Here is a 14,979-nt window from a genome sequence, read left to right as displayed (position 1 = left end):
AATTGTATCCTTATGCAACATAGTGCAACATACAATAAATCTAAAAGAGAAAAACTTCAAGTGAAAACAAATTTAAATTAATGTTAAAATATTGGTCTATATGTGTATATGTATAGTATACCTAATCCTACTTATAAGTTTGTATATGTTATAGTAAATAATTAAACATTTGGGTTACCTTTTACAAATATCTAAAGTGAATATTCTTGTGGAAATATGTCTTTGGATTGCCGCTTAGCCCAATTATCATCTGAGGTGCTTCATCCAGCAATGGGTGGAAATAGATGCAGGGAGCCTGAGGCAAACATTAGGTAGAAGAGGGCAAAGGAAGGACTGCAGAAGACAGAGGGGTTGAGGACACCAGGAGACCTTGGCCCACAGAATCAACTAAGCAGGGCTCATAGGGGTTCACAGAAACTGAACCAACAACTGGGGGACCTGCCTGTGACTAACCTAGACCCTCTTCATATGTGTTACAATGGTATAGCTTGGACTTCTTGTGGAACTCCTTGCTTCTTGTGGAATCTCAGAGACCTTGGATGTGAGAGTCCCCCAGGACTCAAAGGGTATGGATAACCTTAACTAAAATGCTCAACAGTGAGGGAATGGAACCTAAAGAGACCACCTGTGGGGGCTATCTCTGAATCTCTTTCTGGCTTGTGTGACCCTTTCCCACCCACTAGATTGACTCATCCAACCTTAACATAAGAGAAGGTGTTTAGTCTCACTGCAACTTGATATTTCATGTTTAGATGACATGCATAGGAGGGTTGCCCTTTTCTGAAGAGAAATGAGGAGTGGATATCAAGGGTAGAGTGGAGGGTAGAGAGAAGCAAAAGGAAGGAGGGACTGGAAGGAGATGAGGGAGGGGAAACTACTGTTGGGATATCAAAATTTTTTAAAATAAAAGAAAATAAAGAAATATGTCTTTGAACAACTGTACAAGTGTTTTAGCAAAGTTATTTTTATGAATGGAATACTTGTTCTTTATTAGATATTTTCTATTTCAATGATGTTTAACAACTGCCCTACAAATAAGTTGTCAAAATACAAAGGTGGACATGGAGAGATTGGTTAACAATTAAGAAAACTTGCTGCTCTTCCAGGGAACCTGAGTTTGATTCCCAGCATCCAAATCAGGGAACTCACAGCTGCCTGTAACTCCAGATCCAGTGGGTGTGATGTTTTCTTCTGTTTTCCAAAGGCACTTAGATATAGCTCTCTCTTTCTCTTGTGTGCTCCCTCTCACTTTCTGCCTCCCCCTCCTTTTCCCCTCCTCTCTCTCTCTCTCTCTCTCTCTCTCTCTCTCTCTCTCTCTCTCTCTCTCTCTCTCTCTCTCTCTCTCTCTTTCTCTCCCCTTGTTCCTCTCCAGCTTCCTCTCCTGAATTCTAGATGTTCTAGATGTTGTCTCTCTCTCCCTCTGTCTCTCTCTATCTGTCTTTGTCTCTGTCCTCCCCCCTTCTCTCTCTCTCTCAAACACACACACACACACACCCTACAAATAACACCTTTTAAATTGTGGGATTAGGGTGGGGGTTGGAGGAACATCTAGAAAATCTCAGAGACCTGGGATGTGAGAGTCCCCGGGGACTCAAAGGGGATGGATAACCTTAACTAAAATGTTCAACAGTGAGGGAATGGAACCTGAAGAGACTACTTCCAGTAGTTAGACAGGACCCCCAGTGAAGGAATGGGTACATCAACCCACCTTCAAATGTTTGACCCAGAATTATTACTGTCTAAAAGAAATGCAGGGACAAAAAGGAGCAGAAACTAAAGAAATTACCATCTTATAACCAGCCAAACTTGGGATCCATCCCATGGACGGGCACCAAATCCTGACACTATTACTGATGCTATGTTGTGCTTGCAGAGAGAAGCCTAGCATGGCTGTCGTCTGAGAGGCTCTACCAGCAGCTGACTGAGACAGATGCAGATACTCACAGTCAACCACTAGACTGAATTAGGGGAAGGACTGAACGTGCTGAAGGGGATGTCAACCCCATAGGAAGACCAACACTGTCAACTAACCTGAATCCCAGGGAGTTCCCAGAGACTAAGTCACCAAGCAAAGAGCATCCATGGGGCCCTGGCACATATATAACAGAGGAACAACTGCCTTGCCTGGCCCCAGTGGGAGAGGTGTACTTAATCCTGTAGAGACTTGATGTCCCAGAAAGAGGGAATGATGGGGGGCACCCTCTCAGATGCAAAGAGGAGGGAGAATGAAATCAAGAAATCTGGGAGGAGGATAGGGGCAACCTTTGTGATGGAAATAAATAAAATAATTAATTAAAAATAAATAAATTGTAGGATTACTTCAAAACTACATGCCAACATTTTATTTTTATACCTTATCACCACTGGGTAGAGATGATCGGTCTTTATGAATTTACAGATTTGATCAGTGAAAGTAAAGATCACTGAGAACTTACTTTGCATTTGCTTGCTTGTAGAAATTGAGATTATTTTAAATATAGTTCTTTACTACCTATAGTTCCTTTCATGTGAACTTCCATTTGTGTATCCTATTCATTCCTCTTAAAGGAAATTTATGTAATAATTTGTGAAAGATTTATGACTTAGTCAAATTAACCATTTGGCTACACATGTGTTATAAAATGTGGCAACTCTTTGTGGGCCTCACTTACGGGTGCATTGCTGTGTATGTATTGCTTTGCCGTCAATTAAAAGCTTTTGTCTTTTAAATCCTCGTGCTATGTTTTCCAATTTTTGTTTAATATTCTTATAATTCCACAATTTCACAGATAATATAATTGTGGTTTTGCCTATAATGGTTTTATTATATTTAAATGTTTTATCCACATAAACCATTGCAATTCATGTTAGATTGAATTTGCCATTTTACAAGTGACTAATCTTTCTTTTTACAGTAATTGACTTATTTATTTGCTTTATATTCCAATTGCAGCTCCCCCTCCCTTCTCTCCTCCAAGTCCCTTCCCTCTCCCCATAGAAGGGGAATTCTCCCATGGATATCAATCTGCCTTGGTGTATCAAGTTACAGTAGGACTAAGTGCATCTTCTATGATGGCTTAGACAAGACAGCCCTGTTAGGAGAACTGGATCCAATGGCAGAAAACAGAGTCAGATACAGCACCCCCCACACACCTGCTTCTGATGGTAGGGATCCCACATGAAGACCAAGCTGCATATCTGTTACATATGTGTAGGGAGCCTAGGTCCATCTCATACATACTTTCTGGTTGGTAGTTGAACTTAGTGAGTCCCTATGGGCCAAGGTTAGTTGATTCTATAGGTTTTCTTGTGTTGTTCTTGAACTCTCTGACTCCTACGTCCTTCCTTGCTTCTTCTGCAGGATTCTCCAATTTCCACTAAATGTTTGGCTGTGGGTGACTGCATCCATTTTCGTCAGCTGCTGAGTAAAACCTCTCAGATTGACATTTATGCCAGACTACTGTGTGCGAGTAGAGCAGAATATCATTTAATAATGTCAGGGGTGGGCTTACTCTCACGGCATAGGTCTCAAGTTGTGCCCGTCATACGATAACCATTCCTTCAGTTTCTGCTCCCTCTTTACCCCTGCACAGGGCAGAAAACAATGTAGATCAGAGGTTTTGTGGCTGGGTTGGTATCCCCACCCCTCCATTGCAAGTCTTGCCTGGATAATGGAAGTGACCGTTTCATGTTCCATGTCTGCTATTGCTAGGGTTCTTAGTTATGATCACCCTCATAGATTCCTAGGGGTTTCCATTGTCTTAGGTTTCTACGTCCCCCAGAGATGCCCCTACCATCACACCAGTTCCAGTTCTCTCTCCCTCTCTTGTCCAAACTCTGGATCCCTTCAGTTCTGCTCCCAACCCCTCCCTCATTAAGTTCCCTCTCTCCATATAATCACTGTCTATTTTATTTCCACTTCTAAGAGATTCAATCATCCTCCCTTGGACCCTCCTTGCTGTTTAGCTTCTTTAGATCTGTGGATTGTAGCATGCTTATTCAGTAACTTATGGCTAATATCTACATATAAATGGTTACATACCATGTTTGTCTTTCTCGGTCTGGATTACCTCACTTAGGATCAAGTTCATGAAATTTTCTAGTTTATGACACTTGCAGCCAAAAAGATAGAACTAATCTGTCTTTTTAACATCATCACTAAATATCCTACCACTTCCCATTTACACAAAATACGACTTTATACATACTAAGGAATGAATACCTTGATACTAAGCACAACAAATGAAGGTATAAATAGATACTGAAAAATTTATTAACGACAGATAAATGGATAAAAGATGATTCATAGATAGATGGATGGATGGACGGACGGACGGACAGATAGACAGACAGACAGACAGACAGACAGACAGACAGACAGATAGATAGATAGATAGATAGATTGATTGATTGATTGATTGATTCCTGGTTCTAATCTAATAACACATTTCTTCCTGCACCATCTGTATATTCTGTAAATTTCTGAGCAGCTGTGCCTCTGCCCTTTGCACACTTGAAGACTCTCTCTCTCTCTCTCTCTCTCTCTCTCTCTCTCTCTCTCTCTCTCTCTCAACAACTCCTCTAATTTTTCTCACTGCTCCATTCTAGATTAACTATTAGAACTTTAAATGCCTGCTCTATTCCAGGGTAGGCACTCTTCCTTCACTTGCAGGCTCTATAAATCACATTTTAGAAACATTTCCCTAAAACCACAATGCTGTTTCTTTATTCTTCTTAATTTCCTGAACAAATAAATCAAAAAGCGAAATGAGCTAGAGTTCATTTCTGTCTTCATTTATGTTTTTAATTAATAATTTTATTTATTTACATCACAAATGTTGCCTCTCCTCTCAGTACTCCATCCAGAGTCCTTCGCCCCATCCCCTCACATCTTCACCTCTGAGATGATGTTCTTCTCTTCCCACTCCCTGGGGCATCAAGTCTCTACAGGATTAGACACATCCTTTCCCAATGTGGCCAAACAGGCACTCCTCTTCTCTAGATGTGCCAGGGGCCTCAGCGTGTATGCTCTTTTCCTGGTGGCTTAATCTCTGGGAGCTCTGAGGGATTCAGTTAGTTCACACTTCCTATGGGATTGCAATCTCCTTCAGCTCCTTCAGTCCTTCCCTTAACTCAATCCAGTGGTTGGCTGTGAGTATCTGCATCTGTCTCAGACAGCTGCTGGTAGAGCCTCTCAGAGGACAGCCAAGCTAGGCTCCCTTCTGCAAGCACAACATAGCATCAGTAATAATGCCAGAGTTTGGTGCCCATCCATTGGATGGAGCCCTAGTTGGGCTGCTCGCTGGATGGTTTTTCCATCAAGCTCTGCTCCACTTTTGTCCCTGTATTTATTTTAGACAAGAGCAATCCTAGATAAAAAAATTTGAAGAAGGGTGGGTGACCCCATCCTTTTGCTGGGGACCCCATCTAGTGGAGGTGATTTCTTCAGGTTCCATCTCACCTCTGTGAGACATTTTAGCTAAGGTCTTCCTCACTGGGTCCTGATAGGGAGACTCTCACATTCTAGGTCTCTGGGACTTTTAGAGGTTCCCTCCACCCGCAGAGGCCCTTCTGAACCTATCTCCTGTCTCTTCCATACCTTATCCCGCTCCACTTTTCACCTGCCCATGTCTCTCACCCAGGTCTCTCCCTCCCTCTACTTCTTGTGATTATTTTGTTCCCTCTTCTAATTTGGACTGGAGCATCCTTACTTGGACCTTCCTTGTCGTTAAATATACAGTCTGTGGGTTGTATCAGGGTATTCTGTACTTTTTTGTTAATATCCAGTTATCAGTGAGTACATACCATGAATGCACTTTTGCATCTGAGTTACCTCACTCAGTATGATACATTCTAGTTCCACCCATTTGCCTACAAAATTCATGATATTCTCCTTTTTAATAGCAGAATAGTATTCCATTGGATAAATGAACTACATTTTCTGTATCCATTCTTTGGCTGAGGAATATCTGGGTTATATTCAGCTTCTGGCTATTAAGAATAAAACTATGAACATAGTGGAGCACATGTCCTTGTTATATGTTGGAGCTTCTTTGGGGTATATGCCTAGGAGTGGCATAGCTGGGTCCTCAGGTAATACTATGTCCAATTTTCTGAGGAACATCCAGACTGATTTCCAGAATGGTTGTACCAGTATGCAATCCCACCAACAATGGAGGAGTGTTCCTCTTTCTCCACATCCTCGCCAGCATCTGCTGTCCCCTGAGTTTTTGATCTTTGATCTTAGCCATTCTCACTGGTGTGAGGTGAAATCTCAGGGTTGTTTTGATTTGCATTTCCCTTATGACTAAAGATGTTGAACATTTCTTTAGGTGTTTCTCAGCTATTCAGCATTCCTCAGCTGTGAATTCTTTGTTTAGCTCTGAACCCCATCTTTTAATAGGGTTATTTGTCTCCCTACAGTTTTACCAGTCTGCAGTCCCACCAACAATAGAGGAGTGTTCCTCCTTCTCCACATCCTTGCCAGCATCTGCTGTCACCTGTGTTTTTGACATTATCCATTCTGACTGGTGTGAGGGAGCATCTCAAGGTTGTTTTGATTTCCATTTCCCTGATGATTAAAGATGTTGAACATTTCTTTAGGTCTTTTTCAAACATTCATTATTCCTCGGCTGAGAATTCTTTGTTTAGCTCTGTACTGCATTTTTAATACAATTATTTGGTTCTCTGGTGTCTAAGTTCTTGAGTTCTTTGTATATATTTGATATTAGTCCTCTATTGGATGTAGAATTGTTAAGGATCTTTTCCCGATCTGTTGGTTGCCATTTTGTCCTATTGAGAGTGTCCTTTACTTTACAAAAGCTTTGCAATTTTATGAGGTACCATTTGTAGATTCTTGATTATAGAGCATAAACCACTGGTGTTCTGTTCAGGAAATTTTTTCCTGTGCCCATGTGTTTGAGGCACTTCCTTACATTCTCTTCTAATAGATTCAGAGTATCTGGTTTTATGATTAGGTCCTTGATACACTTGGACTTCAGCTTTGTAAGAGGTGATAAACATAGACCAGTTTGCATTCTTCTACATGCAGACTTACAATTAGACTGGTATCATTAATTGAAAATGCTTTCTTTTTTCCATCGTATGTTTTTGACTTCTTGTCAAAGATCAAGTCTCCATAGGTGTGTGGGTTTATTTCTGGGCTTTTTATATTATTTTATATATTTCTGGTATTTTATATTATTTGTGACTATTGTGAGGGGTGTTTCTTTCTTTGCCTGTTTATCCCTTGAATAGAAGAAAGCTATTCATTTTTTGAGTTAATTTTAAATCCAGCCACTTTGCTGAAGTTATTTATCATCTGTAGAAGTTCTCTGGTAGAATTTTGGGGGTCACTTAAGTATATTATATCATTCTTGACTTCTTTCTTGCCAATTTGTATTCTGTTGCTCTCCTTTTATTGTCTAATTGCTCTGGCTAGAACTTCAAGTACTATATTGAACAGATAGAGAAAGAGTGGCTGGCCTTTTTTTGTATCTGATTATAGTGGGAATGCTTCAGGTTCTCTCCATTTAATTTGATTTTGGCTGTTGGTTTGCTGTATATTGCTTTTATGTTTAGGTATGTGACACGAAATTCTGTTCTATCCAATACTTTTTAACATGAAGTATTATCAAATACTTTTTCAGCATCTAATGAGATGATCATTTGGCTTTTTTCTTTGATTTTGTTTATATAGTGGATAAAGTTGATGTATTTTTATATATTGAACCATTCCTGAATTCCTAGGATGAAGCTTACTTGATTATGGTGAATAGTGTTCTTGGATTTGGTTTGTGAGAATTTTATTGTTTTTTTTTTTTTTGCATTGCTATTCATAAGCAAAATTGGTCCAAAGTTATCTTTCTTTGTAGTGTCTTCATGTGGTTTAGGTGTCAAAGTAACTATTGATACATAGAATGAATTAGGTAGTGTTCCTTCTGGTTCTGGTTTTATGGATTAATTTGAGGAGCATTGGCATTAGTTCTTCTTTGAAGGTCTGGTAGAATTCTGCATTGAAACTATATGGCCCAGGTTTTCTCTTTTTATTTACTTTTATTTTGATGTTGTTGTTGTTGATGATGATGATGATGTTTACTTGTTTGTTTTGGTTTTTTTCTTGGTTAGGAGGATTTCAATGACTGCTTCTATTTCCTTAGGAGTTATGGGACTGTTTAGATAGTTTACAAGATCATGATTTAACTTTGGACTGTGGTATCTGTCTAGAAAAAAATCATCCATTTCATCTAGATTTTTTCAGTTTTATTAACTACAGGCTTTTGTAGTGAGATCCGGTTATTTTTTTGAATCACTTCAGTTTCTGTTTTTATGTCTCCCTTTTTATTTCTGATTTTTTTAATTTGGTTAATTTTGCTAAGGGTTTATCTGTCTTATTGATTTTTCTCAAAGAACCAGCTCTTGGTTTTGTTGATTCTTTGTATTGTTCTCTTTGTTTCTAATTTGTTGATTTCAGCCCTGAGTTTTGCTATTTCTGGCATGTCTACTCCTGTTGGGTTTGTTTGCTTCTCTTTGTTGTAGAGCTTTCAGGCATGCTGTTAGGTTGCTAGTATAGGATCTCTCCATTTTCTTTATGAAAGCACTTAATGCTATGAATTTTCTTCTTCACACTGCTTTCATTGTTTCCCATATTTCCATATGCTGTGCCTTTATTTTCATTGAATTCTAGAAAGCCTTTAATTTCTTTCCTATTTCTTCCCTGTTCAGTTTCCATGAGTATGTCCACTTTCTCTTGTTTTTATTGTTACTATGTCCAGCCTAAGACCATGGTGATCTAATAGAATGCATGGGATTATTTCAATCTTCTTTTATCTGTTGAGGCTTGTTTTGTGTCCAATTATATGGTCAATTTTTAGAAGGTTCCATGAGGTGCTGATAAGGTCTATTCTCTTGTTCATGGGGTGACATATTCTGTAGATATCTATTAAATCCATTTGGTTCATAACTTCTGATAGTTTCACTGTGACTCTGTTTAGTTTCTGTTTCCATAATCTGTCCATTGGTAACAGTAGGGTGTTGAAATCTCCTACTATTATCGTGGAAGGTTCAACGTGTGCTTTGAGCTTCAGTAACATTTCTTTTATGAACGTGGGTGCCCTTGCAATTGGGGCATAGATATTCAGAGTTGAGACTTCATCTCATTGGATTTTTTTTCCTTTGATGAATATGAAGTGTCCTTCCCCATCACTTTTGATAATTTTTGAAAGTCTATTTTATTGGATATTAGAATGGCTACTCCAGTTTGTTTCTTGGAAACATTTGCTTGGAAAACTGTTTTATAGCCCTTTACTCTGAGGTGGTATTTATCTTTGTTGTTGGTGTGTGTTTGGTGTGTGCACCAGAATAATGGATCCTGTTTATGTATTCAGCCTGTTAGTCTGTGTCTTTTTATTGGGGAATTGAGTCCATTGATGTTGAGAGATATTAAAAACCAATGATTGTTGGTTCTTTTATTTTTGTTGTTGCAAGTGATAATGTATGATAATCTTCTTTTGGGGTTGTTATGAGATGATCACTCTTCTTGTGTTGGAGTATTCTAAAATATTATTTAAATTTGTTTCGTTATGAAATATCTTGGTTTCTTTATCTATGGTGATGAGAATTTTACTGGGTTTAGTAGCCTGGGTTGGCATCTATAGTCTCTTATGGGACTGTATGACATCTGTCTAGGATCTTCTGGCTTTTTGCATCTTCATTGAGAAATCTGGTATAATTCTAGTAGTTCTAATTTTATTTGTTACTTGGCTTTTTTATTACTGCTTTTAATAGACTCCCTTTGTTCTGTATATGTAGTGGTTTGATTTTTATGTGGCAGGATAATTTTCTTTTCTAGTCCAATCTATTTGGTCTTTTGTGGGCTTCTTACATCTTTATGGTCATCTCTTTCTTTAGGCTTGGGAAGTTTTCTTCTATGATTTTGTTGAAGATGTTTTCTCTGGCCCTTTGAACTGAGAATTTTCCCCCCTCTTCTCTTCCTATTATTCTTCAGTTTGGTCTTTATATTGTGTCCCAATTTTCCTGGATGTTTTGGGTTAGTAACTTTTTACACTATGTATTTTCTTTGACTAATGTGTCACTATCTTCTACAGTATCTTCCATGCCTGAGATTCTCTCTTCCATATCTTGTATCCTGTCGGTGATGCTTGCATCTATAACTCCTGATCTTTTTGGTTTTCTATCTTTAGGGGTGCTTCCATTTGTGATTTTTTTATTGTTTCTAATTTCATTTTTAGGCCTTAAACCCATTTTATTCGATTCCTTTATCTGTTTGGTTGCATTTTCTATTTTGTTTAACAGATTTGTTTCCTCTTTAAGGGCTTTTACCTGTTTGCTTGTGTTTTTCCTGTATTTCTTAAAGGCCTCTATCATTTCCATAAGATGGGATTTTATGTTAGAATCTTTCTTTTTAGGTATTTTAGGGTATCCAAGACTTGCTGTGATCAGAAACTGGGTTCTGATGATGCCAAATTATATTGGATTCTGTTGGTTATATTTTTGCACTTGCCTTTCACCATCTGGTTATCTCTGGTGTTAATTGGCCTGGCTGCCTCGGACTGCAATAGGACTCCTTAGAAGCATATAGAGCCTGGATTAGAGAAGCCTCCTAGGAGACAGGCAATGCTGTCTCTGGTTAGGTCAGGCCTCCTGTGTCCCTGGTCGGAGTAGGCCTCCTCTGTGTGTCCCTGGTTAGAGCAGTCCTCCTTTGTCCCTGGTTACAGTAGACCTCCTGGGAGACAGGCAGGCTTTAGTGTGCAGGAGCAGGTCTTTCATTTTTATGAGATGAGTCAACCAGTTATAACTTCAGTATTTTGTACATGCTCTTAGTGGGCTACATGCATTTATTCTTAACTAGATTCTCTCTTTGTGGGATGTAGGCATGTAGTTATATACATGCTGTCTGAGAGATCTGCAAGCATGCAGTTTTACCTAGATGCTGCTTTAATGGGCTGCAAGAATGCAGTTCTAGCTAGATGATCTTTGTGTCAGCATGCCTGAAGTCTTACCTAGATGCTCTTAGTGGATTGCAGGAACCTTTTTATAAACTGAACAATCAAAGTTTTAGAAAGTAAACAAAAACAAAGCATTGAAAAGTTAAGACGAAGAATGAGGAAGCACCAAAGGACATATTCACAGTAGAAAGAAAATAGCCTTTAATCAGCTAGAAACCTGTTGAAAACTTCAGGACAGAATCTTCTAGAATTGACCTTTCTGCAGAGTAGAGAAACATTTACCCACTGACACTAATCTAGGCATTACTTGCTGGGATTGACCTACTATACACATGCAGGTCCCAGGCAAGAGACAAAGGAACCAGAAGAGACCAAGAATAGGAAAGCAGATAGGTACAGTTCCAGAGGAGGGAGGCAGTCACCATGCAGGAAAGCTCAGGGGATGCTCAAGAGCACAGGTCTCATCTTCTGTTAAGTATGACCATGAATAAAGTAACCTTTAGTTTGAGCAATTTGAATGTGCCTTTTGGGAACATGGACTGTTTCCTAGTAGCCAAAATAGTAAAAAGTTATGCTATGAAACCCACTTGATTCAGTGTCACTGTGGAACCAAATATTCTACAAAGCATTACTGTTCTGAGTATTTACTCAATAATAAATGTTTCCATTGTACAATATGTATTTTTGTAGACACATGAGATTATAAAATGAGTTTGCTCTCATTATGCCTCTTTCAATATCCTTGCGCCAGTTCATAGCTAGTTGTATCTGTGCCCATCATAATGTGGGTCATATCCATAGTAATATCTGTAGCAAGTTAACATACCTCATTCACAATTTGAAAGTGAATAAGTATTAATCTTCAAAAATGAGCTTTGCTTGGTGCTTAGTCTGTCCAGAGCTCCTAATAATTTCTATGTGAATACTATAAGATGCACATCTAAGGACAGTGATTGCTCATTATTTAAAGAACAGAAATGCAATATATAAATCTTAGATCTATACAGAGCTTTATTTTATGGATTTAGATTGTTTTCTTTCTTTTTTTACTTACTTATTTACCTATTGGTGGCATGCCTATACTGTAAGGGGATCAGAGGAGAACTTACAGGTCCTAGTGCTCTCTGTCTACCACATGGAACCAAAGGATTAACTTCAGATCATAAGGCTTGAGGAGGACCTTTACCAACTGAGCGATCTTTGCAGCGCCAGACCATGTTTTGAAAGAAAATGGTGATGATGATGATGATCATGATGATGACGACTTGAAAGAAGTTAATTTTGATAATACAGATATTATATGTCATGAAATATGTGTTGATACTTACAAAGATTCATGGATCTAAACAGACAATATTCATGAGGTGATAGAAACCTGTAAGTTAGAAGGCCACAGAAGGCACGCCATCAGGCAGAGAACACATTCACAATGCTAGCCTTTCAGCACACTGTTTTGTCAGCCCAGAATGTCTCAGTCTCTTCTTTAATCATTCCCATTTGCCTTTTAATGTTAGCCAAACTATCCTTCCTGTGTGATGTTTCTGCGACTGATATAAGACTACCAAAAACTGGTTGACATTATACACAAATGTGTTTAATAATTCTAGTGATAAAGACTTACACAATTTTTCTTTTGTCTCTTGGTTTAAAATTAGTTTCCCTTTTTCTGAACCCCCAAATCATAATTGTTAGATATTTTCCACATTTTAAACCCAAGGGTTTTGAGAAATACTTTGAAATTTGTTCTTTCTTCTCTTAGAATCTTTTCTTTCTCTTAGTGAGAAAACTGTGTATTTTACTGAATCAGTCAACCTGGCTAGAGTATGGACCATAATTCCCTTGGTTTCTCTTGTTCAAAAGGAAAGAGGCTTCATCTCTGGTGATTAGAACATGGAAGACAGAGTCAGATTCTTAATCCAAATGTTAACAAAAAGCACTTCAATTTCTAAGCTTCTTCAACAGTACTTAAAAATAATTGTAGTGTTTACCACAAACACTTGGTGTGCTAATTGAATATGCAGAAATGGTTCTAAATAATTCAAACTGTCAATTTTTCCATATTGTAAAGATTAGGTAAAGCCATGGGGTAACTCCAATAGTGAATTATTAGCTTACACGGCTTCTACTTTATCATCATTGTCTGCATCAAACGTAAGAGTGTGATGAGGTCAAGTGGAGTAAAAAAATAATGAACATCAAAAGAAAGAATTTAGTGAAATATACTTTGTATTAGCCATTTGGCTTATTTCGAGCTCTTAGCTTCAAACTTAGTGTGTCCTAAGGAGGGACAAAATGTAAGAAATGTTAACTGCGTTTTAAAAGAGGGGTTTTGTTTACACCAATAATGAATTCACAAAAGTAGTAGCTGCAGGCTTTTTATATATTACAAACTATTTTCAAATATATATGGTCTCATGGGGCTATGTTGCTAACTGAAGGAGTTATCTAGCAACCTGCTGGCTATTTGATTATTCACACTTGCCAGCCTATCATGACCCTTCTCACATCTTAGCTTTGTAGCCCTTTACTTCATTGGGGGCCTCTAAATACTCATTTGTTTCCCAGGCAAATTGGGCTATTCTGCTCCAGTGCTCACGGTAAATAGATTAGAAACTTGTGGAACCATCTTCCTCTCTCATAAGTGAAGCAACAACGGGGCAGTGCAGCACATCAGCTGTTTCAAGTTCCCTAAATGAGTTTTACTTTTGCAAAACAAGCCTTCCGACTTCCCAGACGTAGAGCCTCACTATGAGCAGCATGACCAGCAGCCACATTTGTTGCAATTTTTTAAATATGTGGAAAAAAAGCAAGATATCAACCATGTATTACCTTAATCAAGATGCCAAATTATCTAACTTGTTTCTCCAGGCAAGCAGCCCAACGACAGGGACAGCTCCCAGGAGCCAGTCAAGGTTGTCTGTCTGTCCATCTACTCAAGACATCTGCAGGTAAGCCCTGGGCAAATGATCTTATTCAACATATCTTAGACCAGTATTTTGTACTTTTGTTTCATGACCTGAGAATCTATGGCTCCTGCTTCTGCTTTATGTTGTCCATGGTTGTTACCACACACACACACACTTTAGTTTGTCTTCAGTTTATCTTTACCAATGTCTGTTCACACTGTCATGTTCATCATTCTTTCTCTTTCTCTGTTTTCCCATGACTTTCCTTTCCATTCCCACTTCCTATCCTTTGCCTGTTGCCTTGTATAGATCTTCCATCTTGCATGACATGTCAGAAGATGCATTTGAGCACTGCACCCCTGTCATGGTGCTGAGGCACACTAGAAAAGAATCTGGTAAGAAACCAGTAAGACAAAATCCTAGGAGGAGGAGAAGGGTCTCTCAGAGATATGAGCATGCAGAAGAGCAAGCCAAGGAGAGAAGAAACGACTTTCACCTCCAGATCTCAAGTTCAAGGTGGAGAGAACTTGATATGGAGTCTTCAGATTCATCTTCCACAGATGAGAGTCACGGGATTCAGGCAAAAAGACAAGCCCAGGTTAAAGTCAGACTGTCTCGGCGAAGGAGAAATAATAAGCCATGTAGAAACTTGGCTGGGTCTTCCATTCCTGACAGAATTGGCCTTGTTGATCTGGAATCCAATGGTGCAAAGCACCAAGAGCTGACAGAATGTGGGAGTCACACTTTAAACATCTGTAGAGGAAAAGTCATAAGGTACCAAGAATGCAGTCATCCACTGCCAAGCGCATCCTTGGTGGAGAAGACACCCGCAGGGAACCACTCAGGGAGTAAAGGCAAATACTGTCACAGAGATCCTCAGCCCTTGCATACACTTAGGCAAAAAGAAACAATCAAGAAAAGATTTTCAGAAACTGATTTCCATACTGAAATCCTGGCAGCTGCAAATGGGAGAGGTTGTGTGGATGGCTCAGGGCTCCAGCTGAATACCTCTACCCAGAAGTCTCCTGGTGCTGATGATGATGGCTCTGAAAATTTCGAAGTGTGCAGGTCAGTAGCCGTAGAGAAAGATTTGACATCACCCAAATAGAGTCTTCTGGATGGGAGCT

At 39.0% G+C, this 14,979-nt stretch overlaps 1 protein-coding gene across 11 annotated transcripts in view; it reads left to right on the top strand.

Moving 5' to 3' along the window:
- Marchf1 (membrane associated ring-CH-type finger 1) overlaps positions 1 to 14,979 on the top strand; it is an 858,714-nt gene that overhangs the window by 756,312 nt on the left and 87,423 nt on the right. For 7 of the 11 annotated variants that reach the window (XM_017600176.3, XM_039094632.2, XM_039094634.2 and 4 more), the window contains 2 exons: positions 13,815 to 13,894; positions 14,162 to 14,920. In XM_017600176.3, coding sequence (XP_017455665.2) covers positions 13,815 to 13,894; positions 14,162 to 14,920 — 839 coding nt within the window. Of the gene's footprint in view, positions 1 to 13,588; positions 13,895 to 14,161; positions 14,921 to 14,979 lie in introns of those variants that run through there. The other 4 variants (XM_008771134.4, XM_039094635.2, NM_001135838.2 and 1 more) reach the window with 2 other exon arrangements.

Source organism: Rattus norvegicus, chromosome 16 (assembly GCF_036323735.1).
Source record: "Rattus norvegicus strain BN/NHsdMcwi chromosome 16, GRCr8, whole genome shotgun sequence".
NCBI lineage: Eukaryota > Metazoa > Chordata > Mammalia > Rodentia > Muridae > Rattus > Rattus norvegicus.
Note: the sequence above shows the minus strand (reverse complement) of the source record. Positions and strands in the feature narration are given on the sequence as shown.